The following is a 16023-nucleotide window of genomic DNA, read 5'->3' as shown; positions in this document are numbered from 1 at the left end:
AAATGCATAATCAAAGGCACTACTATAATGGTATTTTTAAAGTTCTCATTCCTCCAGGACGAAAACCCAAATTGTTTATAAATACAAGAAGAAATACCACATGTTTGTTTAATGCCCTCAAAGTCAGATTTTACATCACGTTTTTTTAAGATACAGGTTATAAAATCACTGTAGTGATTGGAACCTCAGAGTTTATGGCCCAGAGACTTATACCTTAAAGTTTATGGCTCAAAGATTCATATCTTTAATCGGTGTCTTTTAAACTGTGCATCACAACTTGTTAAAGGATTATGGAATCAAATTAGCAGATTACAACCCTCATTTAAAAAAGTAGAACAGAAACTAAAAAGGAAAATATAAAATTGGTTTCCAAAGACTAAGGTTATATCAAACTTTTATTTTGTTATCTATTTACATTTACGGATGTGTATCGAGTCACAATTTAATAGTGTATTTCTCAGAATTGTAGCCAAGCACATGAAATCTAATTAATAGCCCCATCTACTGGTACTTAAGAATATTGTCACTGAAGGATTTTAGTAATGTAGTGACCTATGGTTAGTTTTATGCTTCATGCCGTTATATGGACTTTTACCATGTGATTTGATAAATATATGTATTTTTTTCTGAATAATATTTATCATTAACACATGTCTAGATTCTTTCTGATCAATACCGGCTACAGGATGTATTGGAAAATTCTGATCATTTGATGGCTGCAACCAAAGATCTGTTTGCTAATTTTCCTCGTAGGCGCACAGGTAATGTATTCAGTTCAAATAAAACTTATTTTTCTTATTAACCATAGCCACCAATGGCTATTTGGAAGAATTTAAAAGATCTTTTTAGGCATTAATATTATTTATATTTCGAGTATCCTAGAGTAGATAGCATACAAGGGTTGCTGGGCATACAGTCATTATAATTTGTTTGCTTTTCACTAAGAATATTAACTATTAGAAATTACTCAGCTAAGGAAAAGTAAATTATTATTTACCAAAATATTTTATGGTACAATGTACAAGCTTTTATAATTTAAAATATGATTTGATGTTTAGTTTATTAATATTAGATTACTGTATAATTGGAGTGTCTGTGTTTATATGTAATTTGAGTAAAGTTTAATTTGAAATCTAATGCAACTTGTCTCTCTTTGAAATGAACTTCCCTCCTTCTCAGATGCACAGTATTGTTCATAATGTGTATATAACCCATAGTATACGTTAATCCCTAAGAGGAGATCCTTAGTTTGTAGTTTAAGGTTTGAATCCTGGCTCAGCCACTTACTGTTGTGACTCTGGGCCAGTTGCTTCAGGTCCCTAAGTTTCAGTTTACTGATCTCTGTAATAGTAACAACCTCACAGGATTTTGTGAGGATAAAATGACTTAATATATATAAAAGCATTTACAGCTCTGCCTGGCATATAATAAGTACTGGATAAGTGTGAGGTCTGCTATTATCTTTAAAGATTTTCATATAATGACACAAACCCACAGCAGTGCCTAGTGCTTGTGAAATCACTTTAATGAAATAAAATCATCATGACATTTTTCTTCTGCAGGGTTTCCGAATGTAACAGTGGCCCCTGATTCCTCTCAGGGTCCCCTCATGGTCAATGAAGACCCTGTCACACAGGCCATCCTTGGTGAATCCGTCATGGAGCCTCAGGTAATATGTTCTGCTTACAGCCAAAATTGTTCATGCCAAAATTAAGTTTAAGTTGATGTTGGCATTGTGGTAAATAAACATTTTTAATGCTTAAATATCAACAAACACCAAGCTGTGGTTGTTAGAATTGTTCTTAATCATAATGTATTTTCTTTGAGCTGTGTTTGTACTGAACATGATAGGCATGGATAGCTAACACGTATTGAGTATTTATGTAAAAGGTAGGCACTATTATCCTCATTGAGCAGATTAAAAAAAGTGAGGCTCAGAAAATTGCAGTGAATTGTCCAAGGTCAAATAGCTGGTTAGCATCAGAGATGACATTCTAAGTCTAGGCTGCCTGGCTCCGTGACTGTTGCCACCATCTGCTTCTCTGGAAACAGCAAGGAATCTTTCCACTTCCACTTTGGAGTCAGGTGGATCTGTGTTCATGTTCTGCTACTGACTAGGTGCTTGATCTCGAGTTGATTTCTTAAGTTGGCTTATTGTTTTTGTTAAATGGCAATAGAATATACCTGCTATGGTTGTTACGATGATCAGCTGAGATGTGTTATGTAAAGCGCCTAGTATAACACCAGATAGTAGTTCTTCAGTAAATGTATGTATGAGAATGTTTAAAAAGTAGCTACCCAGGAAACTTTGGTATTTATTGGCTAGTTAAATGGGAAAGTTATATTATAGCAATAGAACATTAGCTATGTATGTCCTAACCTAATTAGAATTCTTAAGCAACATGTTTAGATTTTTGAGATAGTAAACATTTTTTAAGGCCCATGGAGAACTTAATACTAAAATAAAACTTATTAGGAGTGGTTAGAACTCAGTACCTGTTTAATGCAATGTCCTAGTTATTTATATTTTCTATGAAAAAAAGAGAACAATTAGAGGGATGATCTTATGGAATTACAAGATCCAGAAAAATTAAAGATGTGATAAGTATAACTTTTCTTATAAAGGCAATTAAATAGAACGTTATATATTTTATTTTTAAAGTATTTTTTGTATTTCTCTGAAGTGAGAAGCAGGGAGGCAGACAGACAGACAGACTCCCGCATGCGCCTGACCGAGATCCACCCGAGATCCACTAGTGGGCGATGCTCTGCCCATCTGGGGCATTGCTCCATCTCAACCAGAGCCATTCTAGCGCCTGAAGTGGAGGCCAGGGAGCCATCCTTAGCGGCTGGGCCAACTTTGCTCCAGTGGAGCCCTGGCTGCAGGAGGGAAAGAGAGAGAGATAAAGAGAAAGGAGAGGGGAAAGGGTGGAGAAGCAGATGAGCGCCTCTCCTATGTGCCCTGGCCAGGAATTGAATCTGGGACTTCCACACACTGGGCTGATGCTCTGTCACTGAGCCAACCGGCCAGAGCTGGAATGTTATATATTTTAAATAGCCAAAGTTCATTAGTTATATCCCTAGCTAAAACCTATTTTGTTTTGGCACTTATTAAAATGTTAGCTTTCAGATAATTGTGGTCTCTATTATGGGGGTGGGGAAGTGGCAAGAGCTGAGCTTAGAGAGACAGGGAGGAGCTAGGTTATGAAAGGTTAAGGAACCAGAGAGTAAGAGTAGAGCTACTAAAGGATTCTGTGAATGGAGGCATGATGAAATTAATGGTAGCATGGATGATGGATTGGGGAGACAAGACTGGTGAGAAGATCTGGTTAGAAGACTGAGGTTGGGATCTTAATGAGAAGTGATGAAGACCTGACCCAAAGCAATGGCAGTAGGGAAGAAGATAGAAGGGAAGAGGGACAGATTGAGGTTAAAAGGGGGTAGAGGCCCTGGCTGGTTGGCTCAGCGGTAGAGCGTCGGCCTGGCGTGCGGGGGACCCAGGTTCGATTCCCGGCCAGGGCACATAGGAGAAGCGCCCATTTGCTTCTCCACCCCCACCCCTTTCTCTCTGTCTCTCTCTTCCCCTCCTGCAGCCAAGGCTCCATTGGAGCAAAGATGGCCCGGGCGCTGGGGATGGCTCCTTGGCCTCTGCCCCAGGCGCTAGAGTGGCTCTGGTCGCGGCAGAGCGACGCCCCGGAGGGGCAGAGCATCGCCCCCTGGTGGGCAGAGCATCGCCCCTGGTGGGCGTGCCGGGTGAATCCCGGTCGGGCGCATGCGGGAGTCTGTCTGTCTCTCCCTGTTTCCAGCTTCAGAAAAATACAAAAAAAAAAAAAAAAGAAAAAAAAAAAGGGGGGGGATAGAATTGACAGGATTGGGTGGCTGACTGGATGTGACAGATGAGAAAGAAAAATAATCCCCAGTTGCTGGCTTGTGCATCTGAGTAGATGCTGATGCTGCTTATGTTCTTAGGTGATATGGTAGGAATGATAGGAGAGGGTTAAGAAGAGAATCAGTGTTAGATATGCTGAGTGTATGTGCGTAGGATGTTTTACCTTTTAGGCATTTAGACAGTTGGATATAAATGTCTAGGGCTCAAGAAAGATATGGGTGAAGATAGAGATTTGGAAATTAATAGCATTTAACTTGTAATTGCAGTTTTGAAATTAAATACAATCATTGAGAAAGTGAGTCAGATGGGAGGAGTAAGGAGGTCCAAAGGAAGGACCTTGAGTCCTATCAGATATAAAGGGGGGGGGGGGATAGAAGAAGAACCAATAAAGGAGATTGGGAAGGAACAGCCAGAAGAATAGAAGAAAAACCAAGGAAATATGGTGTAGTGGAAGTTAATAGGAAGACTGAATCAAGATTTTGAAGGAAAGAAATGAGTGGTCATAATATGTGACGAGTCAGGGAAATAAGGGAAGGCAAAGACTGAAGAATACCCGTCCGACTTAGGAACAAGTGTGTTGATGTTGACCTTGTAGAGAGCAGTTTGAGTGGCGTGATGGAGCAGAAGCAAAGTGACAGGGCATAGATGGTGAATGAGGAGTGGGGGCAACTCTTTCTGAAAGTTTGGTAGTGAAAGATAAAAGATAGTAGCCTGAACGAGTATAGGATCAGGATAAGATGGGAGAAAGTTGCTCACATTTAAATGTGGATGAGCTGAAGCCTCGAGAGAGAGAGTTGAAGATTCAGGAGGCAGAAGGAACGGAGGAGGTAAGAGGGTTTGAGTTACAAAACATGTGGACGGACCTTTGAAGGAGGGACTTCTGTTCTGTTATGACAAAAGGAAAGAAATGATGAATGTATATATAACCAACTGTGTTATTATTTTTGTGTTGAGAAAGGCTCTTAATGAAGTAGATAATGATGAAGAAGAAACTGTTAACAGCCAGTCAGAAGAAAGTGAGAATGAATTGGATAAGTCTCTGAACTCACAGTCTAACATGAATGCTGAGAGGTATGTATATATGCATAAATATCTACAATACTTTTCCTTTTTGCAGGGCCATTTTTTCCAGCTTTATTGAGATATCATTGACATGTAATATTGTATAAGTTTAAGGTGCACAAATTATTGATTTGATACATTTATGTATTCAAAATAATCACGATAGCATTATCTAATGCCTTTATCACATCATATGATTACCATTACTTTTTCATGGTGAGAACATTTAAGGTCTATTCACTCAGCCACTTTCAAGTGTATAATACAATATTATTAGCTATAATCACCACACTGTATATTAGATTTCTAGAAGCTATTCATCTTACTTGTTTTAGAAGTCTTTAACCTTTTATCACTCACCATTTCCTATCCTGACTCCCCCCGCCCCAGTCCCTGTGATTAACCATTCTACTTTGTTTCTGTGAGTTTGGCTTTTTTAGATTCCACATATGAATGATACAGTATTTGTCTTTCTTTGTCTCACTTACTCACTTAGCATAATGCCCTCAAGTTTCATCCACATTGTCACAAATGGTAGGATTTCCTTTTTTCTCATGGCTGAATAATATTTATTGTGTATGTGTGTGTGTGTGTCTCTTTATCTGTCAAAGGACAAGGGAAGTAGCTCACTTTTGAGATATCTACCTCACCTATTGATTAATCATAATTGTTGATTCTATCCCTATTGTGCTGTGGTCAACACAGTACTGCGTTCAGTACTTCCCATCAGTTATGCCACTGTGGCTTTTGCCTCAGGGCACTGCACTGTGTCCCTGTTCTATGTTTCTATTCAGGGCCTCTACACCATCCCCCTTTAATTCTTTCAGTTCATGGATCTTTCAGGTGCGCCTGCGAGCCTAGCTGGTGTTCCTTCACTGTGTTATATTTGTTCAATTTATTGAAATTTCAAGGAGAGAGATCAGAAATATCTCTCATGCGCCATTACTCTGATACCCTCCGATTTATATTTTCATCAACAGTTCACAAAGGTTGCCTTTTCTTCACATCCTCACCAATACTTGTTATCTTTTGACTTTTTGATGATAGCTACTCTAACGGGTGTGTAGTGATCTCTCTTGTGGTTTTGATTTACTTTTCCCTGATGTTTAGTGATGTTGAGTACCTTTTTATGTACCTGTTGGCTAATTGTATATCTTTGGTAAAATGTTTGTTCAGATCCTCAGCCGTTGTTTTTTTGCAAAAAGGTGAATAAAGTTTCATTTATTCTAGAGCAAAGTCAGATGGGTTTTTTGTTGTTGTTGTTTTAGTAAATCCTAGCCACATTATTAACAACAACAAAAATCCCTGTACATCTTCCATGATGCATTTGAAAGTGAAACAAATAAGATATAACTACAGATGTGGATGGAATATGAAAAAAAAAAAAAAAAAAAAAAGAATAAGAACAACCCAACCGGGGATATAGGGACCATGCTTGTGTACACAGTGCCAATAGCACTATTTTGGTGGCTGATATTTTTCAGAGCATTTTCTTTTTAATTTTCAAAGGTCAGTGTTAGCAAAGTCCTGTGGGATTTTACAAAGTTCTTATTTGCTGTTCTTTATTATGTAATATTATGCTTGGTAAGTGAAGGGTTCCCCTGCTCATTTTTTAAATCAGATTTTTTTGCTATTATATGATTTCTTTATATATTTTGGTTATTGACCCCTTATCAAATACATAATTTTCAATTGTTTTCTTCTGTATAAGTTGCCTTTTTCTTTTTTTTTTCTAAATTAAAATTTTTTTTTTAATTTATTCATTTTAGAGAGGAGAGGGAGAGACAGAGAGAGAGAGAGAGAGAGAGAGGAGAGACAAAGAGAGAGAAGGGGGGAGGAGCTGGAAACATCAACTCCCATATGTGCCTTGACCAGGCAAGCCCAGGGTTTCGAACCGGCGACCTCAGCATTTCCAGGTCGACGCTTTATCCACTGCGCCACCACAGGTCAGGCAAGCCTTTTTATTTTCTTGATTTTTTTTTTTGTTCAGAGCTTTTTGCTTTGATGTACTCCCACATTCATTTTTGCTTTTGTTGCTAATGCTTTTGGTGTCATATACAAAAAATTATTGCCAGACTAATGGCAAGGAGCTTTTTTCTGTTTCCTTCTTGGAATTTTACCATTTCAGCTCTTATGTTTAAGTCTTTAATCCATTTTGAGTTCATTTTTGTGAGTGGTATAAGATAGGGGTCCAATTTCATTCTTTTGTACTTGTTTATCCAATTTTCCAAATACTATTTATTGAAGACCCAATACTGTTTACTGAAGAAACTATTCTTCTCTCCTGTGAAAAATTAGTTGACCGCTTATGTGAGGGTTTTTTCCTAGTTCTTGATTCTGTTTTCTTTGTATCTATTTTTATTACAGTTTATTTTCTGTTGATGACAATTTAACTTTGATTGTATGCACTTTATCCTTTAATTCACCCCTTTTGTTCTTTTGGGTTTTTTTTTGTGTGTATTTTTCTTAAGTGAGAAGCAGGGAGGCAGACAGGCAGACTCCTGCATGCGCCTGACCAGGATCCACCTGGCACACCCACCAGGGGGTGATGCTCTACCCATCTGGACCATTGCTCCGTTGCAACCAGAGCCATTCTAGCACCTTAGGTGGAGGCCACGGAGCCATCCTCAGCACCCGGGTCAACTTTGCTCCAATGGAGCCTTGGCTGTGGGAGGGGAAGAGAGAGATAGAGAGAAAGGAGAGGAGGGGAAAGGTGGAGAAGCATATGGGCGCCTCTCCTATATGCCGTGGCCAGGAATCGACCCTTGGACTTCCACACGCTGGGCTGACGCTCTACCGCTGAGCCAATCGGCCAGGATCCCTTTTGTTTTTGATGTCACCATTTACATCTTTTTATATTGTGTATCATTTAGCAATGTGGTGTTAGCTATACCTATTTTAATACCTTTATTCTTTAACCTTTATCCTAGAGTTAAATAGTTAACATTTCACTCTATTACAGTATTAGGGTAATACTGACTATATTATTCTATTTACTAGTGTGTTTTCATGTTGCTCATTGGTGTCCTTTCATTTAAGTTCGAAGAACTCCTCTATCAGTATATTTTGTCAGGCAGGCTTAGTGGCGATGAATTCCCTCAGCTTTTGTTTATCTTATCTTGCCTTCATTTCTGAAGGACAACTTTGCTGGGTAAAGTATTCCTGGTTGGCAGTTTCTTTCTTTTAGCACTTTGAATATATCATTCCATTTTCTTCTGGCCTTCCAGGCTTCTGTTGAGAAATTAAAGACCATTTACTATATTTTATGTCATCTTTTTTATTAATTGAAAGTGTATTCTTACTTTAAGAAGGTTTTTATTTTGATATAATTTGAAAAAAGGTTGTAAGAATAATATAAAAAATTCTGTATTCTGTACTCCTAGATTCACTAATTATTAACATTGTCTGTATTTGCTATATCATTTTTCTCTCTGTATTTACAAACACAAAGCATATACACATATTTGGGAGTAAGCCACATAATTCATGTTCTTTTATCCCCTAGTATGTGAGTGATATTTCCTAAGAACAAGATCATTCCACTACACAATCACAGTGCAATGATTACAATGAATAAATTACATTGATTTAAGAATTTTGTCTAATCTGTAGATCTTACTCAGATTTCTTTAATTGTCCTATTAGTATTATTTATGTTCACTTTTTTTAGTGTTTGAAAAACCAATCATGATCACTTACTACAGTACATTTCGTTTTCATGACCCTTTCATCTTCTTTAATCTGGAAACTTCTTTAATTTAATTTTAATGTTTCCTTGTCTTTTATAACATTTACAGTTTTGAAGAGCAAAGGCCAATTGTTTTATAGATTTGTCCTTGTCTGATACTTCTTTGTGATTGGACTCAGGTTATACATTTTGGACAGAAATACCTCTGAAGTGATATCAAGTCCTCAGTGCATTACATCAGGAGGCAGTGATATCATTGGCCCCATTATTGGTGCTGTTAACTTTGATTTCCATTGGATTATAATTTATTCTTCTATTATTTTGATATTCATTTGTCACAGATTTGACCAATGGGAACTTCATGAAGTTACTCCTGTATCCTTTTTACATCCCCATATTTTTTTTTTTTTTTTTTTTTTTTTTTTACAGGGACAGAGAGAGAGTCAGAGAGAGGGATAGATAGGGACAGACAGACAGGAATGGAGAGAGATGAGAAGCATCAATCATCAGTTTTTCGTTGCCGTTGTGACACCTTAGTTGTTCATTGATTGCTTTCTCATATGTGCCTTGACCGCGGGCCTTCAGCAGACCAAGGAACCCCTTGCTTGAGCCAGCAACCTTGGGTCCAAGCTGGAGAGCTTTTTGCTCAAACCAGATGAGCCTGCGCTCAAGCTGGTGACCTCGGGGTCTCGAACCTGAGTCCTTCCGCATCCCAGTCCGACGCTCTATCCACTGTGCTACCACCTGGTCAGGCCCCATAATTTTTTTTAAGCACTTAATTTCTGGCACAACATAATGTTTCAGACTAATATTCTTTTTCAACCCTTAGCCTGGAATCAGCCATTTATTTAAGAAGCCCTTGCTTATTTTATGGAAGAAGGGCATTTAGAAACTAAGATCTAGTTAATAGTATGCTCAGTTCTCCTGATATGTTATTGCTTTAGACTCTTTTGGCATACACACACACACACACACACATATATACACACACACACACTTATGTACATAACCATATTAATATCTATTTGTCTATTTATTAATCATGATATAACTGATATCTGTAAGTTCAACTTAACATTATTGGGTTTTCCTTTGCCCATATCATATTTTTAGCTTTCTTCTTTACTACTGAAAAATATGTCTCGAAACATTACAGAATATATTTGATCATACACAATCCTGCAATACTTAAAAGTAGTTTTGGAACTGCTGCTTCCATACCACCACAGAAATAAACCTACTAGGTAGAGTTCAGGGTTATTTGCAGATGTTTTAAAGGTTATTCTATTCATTTGGAATAAATTAGGTTTATTTGCTTTTATTTGTATTCAATTTTCATTTTCTCCCTCCATCCTTTTGAAAAAACTACACAAAAAGCTATTTTTGGGTTAGTGGTTACCCATTCTCTATCCCTTTTAATCAGTTTTTATTTACCTTTACCTTTTGGTTAACCCTTTTTATTAGTTTATTCTTCTTTTTCTTTTTGGAAATGTAAGCTGATACATGCATATTATTTTCTATTATTTTCTTACAAAAGAGATAGTGTATCATATTTACTTTTATAACTTAAAAATATATTCTGGAAATCACTTCTAAGCAGTTTATGAGTTCAAAGAGTTTATGAGTTCAAAGACTTCTTTTCCTCTTCTTTCCCTCCCCTTTCTTCCTTCCTTCTTTTCTCCTCCCTTTCTTCCTTCTTCCTCCTCCTTGATTTTACAGCTGCATATTACTAAATTTGTGAATGTACCATGGTTTATTTGATCACTCTCATATATACATATGAGCATTTAGGTTGTTTCCAGTTCTTTTCAATTATAAAAACGCCATAGGGTAATAACTTGTGAACATGCATTTTTGTATTATTTAGAGTAAATTGCTAGAGGTGGGATTTTGGGGTTAAAATAAATGCTGTGTAGCCCTGACCAGGTAGCTCAGTTGGTTAGAGCATCGTCCCAACACACAAAGGTTGTGGGCTCGATTCCTGGTCAGGGCACATACAGGAACAAATTGATGTTTCTGTTTCTCTCTTCCTCTCTCTCTAAAATCAGTACATTTTTTTAAAAAAAGTAAATGCTATGTAATTTGGCTTAAAAATTGCTGAATTCAGCTTTATGAGTATTGTAGAATTTTGTATTTCCTCTGGCAATATATATGAGTGCCTGCACCAGGGTGTGTTATCAGATTGTTATTTTCTGATTTTGTAGGTGAGAAATAGTATTGTAGTATAGTGTGACTCTCTCCTCTGAGTAAAATAGGAAAACTTTTCATATATATATTTAAGAAACATTACAGTGAATTGTCAATGTCTTTTGCCTATTTTTATTTTAGAATATTGATTCTTTTTTTCTTAATGTTTAAGTACTTTTTACATATTGAGAATATTAGTATTTTACCAATATAATATGATATATTTTCTTTCAGTTTGTTATTTGTCTTTTTTGTTTGCTATGGCATTTTTTTTTATTAAGCAAAAGACTGAAAAAAAATACACAGTTTGATTTCCTCCTCCTCCTCTTCTTCTTTCTGTATGTGAATCTTGAATCATACTCTGAAGTTCTTTCTTAAAACCAGTTTTAGAGGTAGTTACTCATATTTTCTTCTAATTCTTGTGTGGTTTTACTTTTTACATTTAGTTCTCTGATCCATTTAGAGTTTATGTTGCTTTATGTTATGAGGTACGGATCCAACTTCTATCTTCTTCTGAATGGGTATTCAGTTGTCCCAACATTATTTATTAAAAAGCCTGTCTTTGCCCTAATGATTTGAGATGCTACCCATATACATAAGTTGCCGTATATACTTTGATCTGTTTCTGGACTTTTTATTCTAGTCCACTGGTCTTGTTTCTCTAGTCATGCTTCAACACCATGCTGTTTTAAGTGTATAGAATTGATAGTGTTTTAATAGACTTTTCTCATAGCCTTATTCAGGATTTTTCTAATTCTAACATTTATTTTATTCATATGAAGTTTTTTTTCTTTTTGTGAAAGGAGGAAAGATAGTGAGGCATACTCCTGCATGTGCCCTGACCCGGATCCACCTGGCCACCTCATCTGGGGCCGATGCTCGAGTACTGAGCTATTTTTAGCACCTGAGTCTGATGAAACCAAGCTATCCTTAGTGCTCGGGGCCACACTCAAACCAATTGAGCCACTGGCTGTGGGAGAGGAAGAGGGAAAGAAGAAGGAGAGAGAGAGGGAAAGAAGCAAATGGTCACTTCTCCTGTATGTCCTCACTGGGAATCAAACCAGGACATCTATATGCTGGGCTGACATTCTTTTCACTGAGCCACTGGCCAGGGCCTGTTCATATGGACTTTAGTATCAACTTATGTAGCTTCATAATAAAAGGTTACTGGTATTTTTGTTATATTAATAAATTAACCAGAGAGAGCAGACATTTAATATGTTGTTTTATTATTCAAGAACAAAGAATGTTTTTCAATTTGTTAGTCTATTTTTTTGGTTTTTGAAGAGTATTTTAATGAAGCTTTTTTTTTATATAGGTTGTGCTCATTTTCTGTTAAGTTTATTCCTAAGTACTGTATCTTATGTTTTTTATTAATCTTAAATGGGATTTTCTCTTCCATTACACCTTCCAACTAGTTATTGTTTATGTTTATGAAGGCTCTTGATTTCAATGTATTATCTTGATATCCTGCTTCCTTATTGACTCTTGGTTAAGTTAGTTTAGCAGTAATTTTCTATGTTTCTTTTTTTTAGGTATTGTATCATGCTGCAGTTGTCATGGTTTTATTTTTTTTCCTAAGCCTTATGCCTCCAGAAGACTTTCTTTTGTATATTACAGTAGGTATAGGGCAATGTTAAATAATAGTAGATACAGTGGGCATTTTTATGTTGTTCCTGATCTGTGAAAATGACTCTATTATTTCCTCTTAAGGAAGATGCTGGCTTGAATACCAAGGGTTTTTTGTTTTTAAACAATGCTAAGGAAATATCTATCAATTCCTTTTTTGTTGAATTTTTTATTTAATCAGGATTGAGTACTGAATTTTTTCAAAGACTTTTTAAAAACATTTATAGAGATAATCATATGGTTTTTCTGCTTAGTTCTATTAGTATGATAAATTAGAAATTTCCTAATGTTGAACTATCCTTGCATTCCTGAAATAAATTACACTTGGCCATGATGTATTATTTTTATTATTGTGGTGTTAGTTAATATTTTATTTAGTATTTTTGCATTAATATTCATAAATGATATTGTTCATAATATTTAAAATATAGAATATCAGATTGAAGTAGCAGTGTTATACTTGATTTCGTAAGAAGCATCTAGAAGTATCTAATTATTAAGTACTGGAATAGTTTGTGTTGCATTGGGACTATCTGTTCTTTAAAGATTTGGTAGGATTCCCTTGTGAAACTATTTGAGCCTGGTGGTGCTCTTTCTTTCTTTTTTTTTTTTTTGGTGGGGAAATGCCATAACTTTATTTCTTCTATAGAAGATGAGATTATTTAAACTTTGTATTTCTACTCAAGTCTGTTTTGGTAAGTTACATTTTTTTAGGAAGTTATCCATTTCATTTAGGTTTATCAAAATATTGCCATAGAGGTGTACAAGTAATCTCTATACTGCTAAAAAATGTTTTCTATTTTAGTGCTTATGTTTCCCTCATCATTTCTTCTGTTTCTCTCTCCCCACCTTTTAAAATTAGTTAATGGTGGCCCTGGCTGGTTGACTCAATGGTAGAGTGTTGGCCTGGCGTGTGGATGTCCCTGGTTCAATTCCTGGTCAGGGCACACAGGAGAAGTGACCTTCTGATTCTCCACCTCCACCCCTTCCTTCTCTCTCTCTCTCTCTCTTTCTCTCTCTCTCTCTCTTTCTCTCTCTCTCTCTCTCTCTCTCACTTCCCGTCTCACAGCCATGGCTCGGCTTGAGCAAGGTGGCCCCAGGTGCTGAGGATGGCTCCATGGCCTCGCGTCAGGCACTAAAATAGGTTAGTTGCTAATCAGTGGAGCAATGGCTCCAGATGGGCAGAGCATTGTCCGGTATGGGGCTTGCCGGGTGGATCCTGGTCAGGACGCATGCAGGAGTCTGTCACTCTACATTCTGCTTTTCACTTAAGAAAAAAAAAAATTAGAGGTTTGTCCATTTTGTTAAACTTTTAAAGAATCAGGATTTTGACTTATTAATTAGAACTACTATTTTTCTGATTTCTTTCTTATCAATTTTTTCCATTGTCTTTATTTTCTTGTCTTTTTTTGTTTGTTTGTTTACTTTTTTTTTCCTAGCATTTTGAGTTGGGAATTATTTTCATTATTCTATTCTTTAAAATTAAAAAAATAGTTTGTTGATTTTAGAGAGGGGAAGAAGGGAGAGAGAGAAACGGAAGCATTGATCTGTTTTTGTATGTGCCCTGACCAGGGATGGAACTGGCAACCTTTGTGTATTAGGATGACGGTCTAATCAAGTGAACTATAATGTATCTCTGGCTAGGGCTCATTCTTTTATTCTTAATTGACAAACATGTTTAAGGTTCTGAATTTTTCTCTGATCACTGCTTTAAATGTGTATTGTATATTCTAATATACAGGGTGGGGCAAAAGTAGGCTTACATTTGTGAATATGTGAAACAGTTTATTCTTGTATTATTATTAATTAATTATTGTATTATTTCCCATACAAACAACTGTAAACCTACTTTTGCCATATCTTGTATAGTGTTTTAGAATTTAGATAATTTTATTTTATATTTTTCCCTTTACCTGAGAGTTATTTAATAGTTTTTTTTAATTGCCATATAGAGAAGCCTGTTTTTTTTATTTCTAGTTTTATTACATTACATGCAGAGTGTGATTTGTAATAATTGTAGAACTTAATGATGTTTTCTTTGTGACTTAATATATGATTAGATTTTTATGAATGGTTCCATTTGTGTGCTTGAGGAGAAGGTGTATTCTTTATTAACAAGGTATAAAGTTCTAAATATGTATCCACAAGATCTACCTCATTGATTATGCTGTTAAATTCTTCTGCACCCCTGTTTATTTTTGCCATATCTTATATTGAGAGTAATGTATTAAAATCTCTTGCTGTTAATGTGTTTCTATTTTTCTTTGCATTTGATGTATTTAATTTTTTTTTTATTCAAATGCCTCCATCCTAATAAAGATGATTGTTTTTTGGTACACGAGTATCCATAAATATCTTCATTGTGAATTATGGCATTTTGAATTATAAAGTGTCCTTTGTCACACTGAATGCTTTTTGGCTTCTATTCTACTTGGTTTGATATCAGAAATGAACCCTCTGCCCCCTTCTTATTTCTAAATTGCCTGGTTGATTTTTGCTCATCCTCCTCTTTTTAGCCTTTCTGAATTGTTGTGTACTAGGTGTGTTTTTGTATTAAACATACAATTGGGCCTTGTCTTGTTAGCTAATATGAAAATCTTGTTTTTTTTTAAATTGGTGAAGTGAACTGTAGCAGATTGATACAATTATTTCTTATGTCAACTTTGTCATATTATCTTATAGTTTATATGTGTAGTATACAAAATCACTGTACTAGAACAAAATTACAGTTTTCCTTCTCTGTGTTATCTATTTATGATATTTATTTTGTATTTTTCTGTAGAAGTGGGGAGGCAGGCAGACAGACTCCCGCATGCGCCCGACCAGGATCCACCTAGCATGCCCACCAGGGGGTGATGCTCTGCCCATCTGGGGCATTGTTCCGCTGCAGCCGGAGCCATTCTAGCACCTGAGGCAGAGGCCATTGGAGTCCTCAGTGCCCGGGCCAACTTTGCTCCAGTGGAGCCTTGGTTGCGGGAGCTAAAGAGAGAAACAGAGAGAAAGGCGAGGGGGAAGTGTGGAGAAGCAGATAGGCACTTGTCCTGTGTACCATGGCTGGGAATCAAACCCGGGACTTCCACATGCCAGGTAGACGCTCTACCACTGAGCCAACTGGCTAGGGCCTCTCTATGTTCTTTTTAAAAATTTTTTTGGAATTTAGGAAGTTTGTAATTTTGTTCTAGTTGGTTGCCTTTTTGTATTCTGTATAATTCTATATATTTGATATAACCTTTAGTCCCCTATTTTCTTTTCTTTTTTTTTTTTTTTAATATTTTTCTGAAGTTGGAAACGGGGAGGCAGTCAGACAGACTCCTGCATGCGCCCAACTGGGATCTACCTGGCATGCCCACCAGGGGGCGATGCTCTGCCCATCTGGGGCGTTGCTCTGTTGCAACCAGAGCCATTCTAGCACCTGAGGCAGTGGCCATGGAGCCATCCTCAGCGCCCGGGCCAGCTTTGCTCCAATGGAGCCTTGGCTGAGGGAGGGGAAGAGAGAAACAGAGAGGAAGGAGGGGGGAGGGGTGAAGAAGCAGATGGGCGCCTCTCCTGTGTGCCCTTGCTGGGAATT

The 16023-nt window shown here is 36.8% G+C and overlaps 1 protein-coding gene across 5 annotated transcripts in view; it reads left to right on the top strand.

Annotated features, from left to right (window-relative positions):
• SPICE1 (spindle and centriole associated protein 1) overlaps positions 1-16023 on the top strand; it is a 68275-nt gene that overhangs the window by 20811 nt on the left and 31441 nt on the right. For all 5 annotated transcript variants that reach the window (XM_066347524.1, XM_066347523.1, XM_066347525.1 and 2 more), the window contains 3 exons: positions 659-761; positions 1563-1669; positions 4848-4960. In XM_066347524.1, coding sequence (XP_066203621.1) covers positions 659-761; positions 1563-1669; positions 4848-4960 — 323 coding nt within the window. The remainder of the gene's footprint in view (positions 1-658; positions 762-1562; positions 1670-4847; positions 4961-16023) is intronic.

The sequence above is a fragment of the Saccopteryx leptura genome, chromosome 8, assembly GCF_036850995.1.
Source record: "Saccopteryx leptura isolate mSacLep1 chromosome 8, mSacLep1_pri_phased_curated, whole genome shotgun sequence".
Classification (NCBI taxonomy): Eukaryota; Metazoa; Chordata; class Mammalia; order Chiroptera; family Emballonuridae; genus Saccopteryx; species Saccopteryx leptura.
The sequence above is the reverse complement of the archived record's forward strand: the minus strand, read 5'-3'. Positions and strand labels throughout refer to the sequence as shown.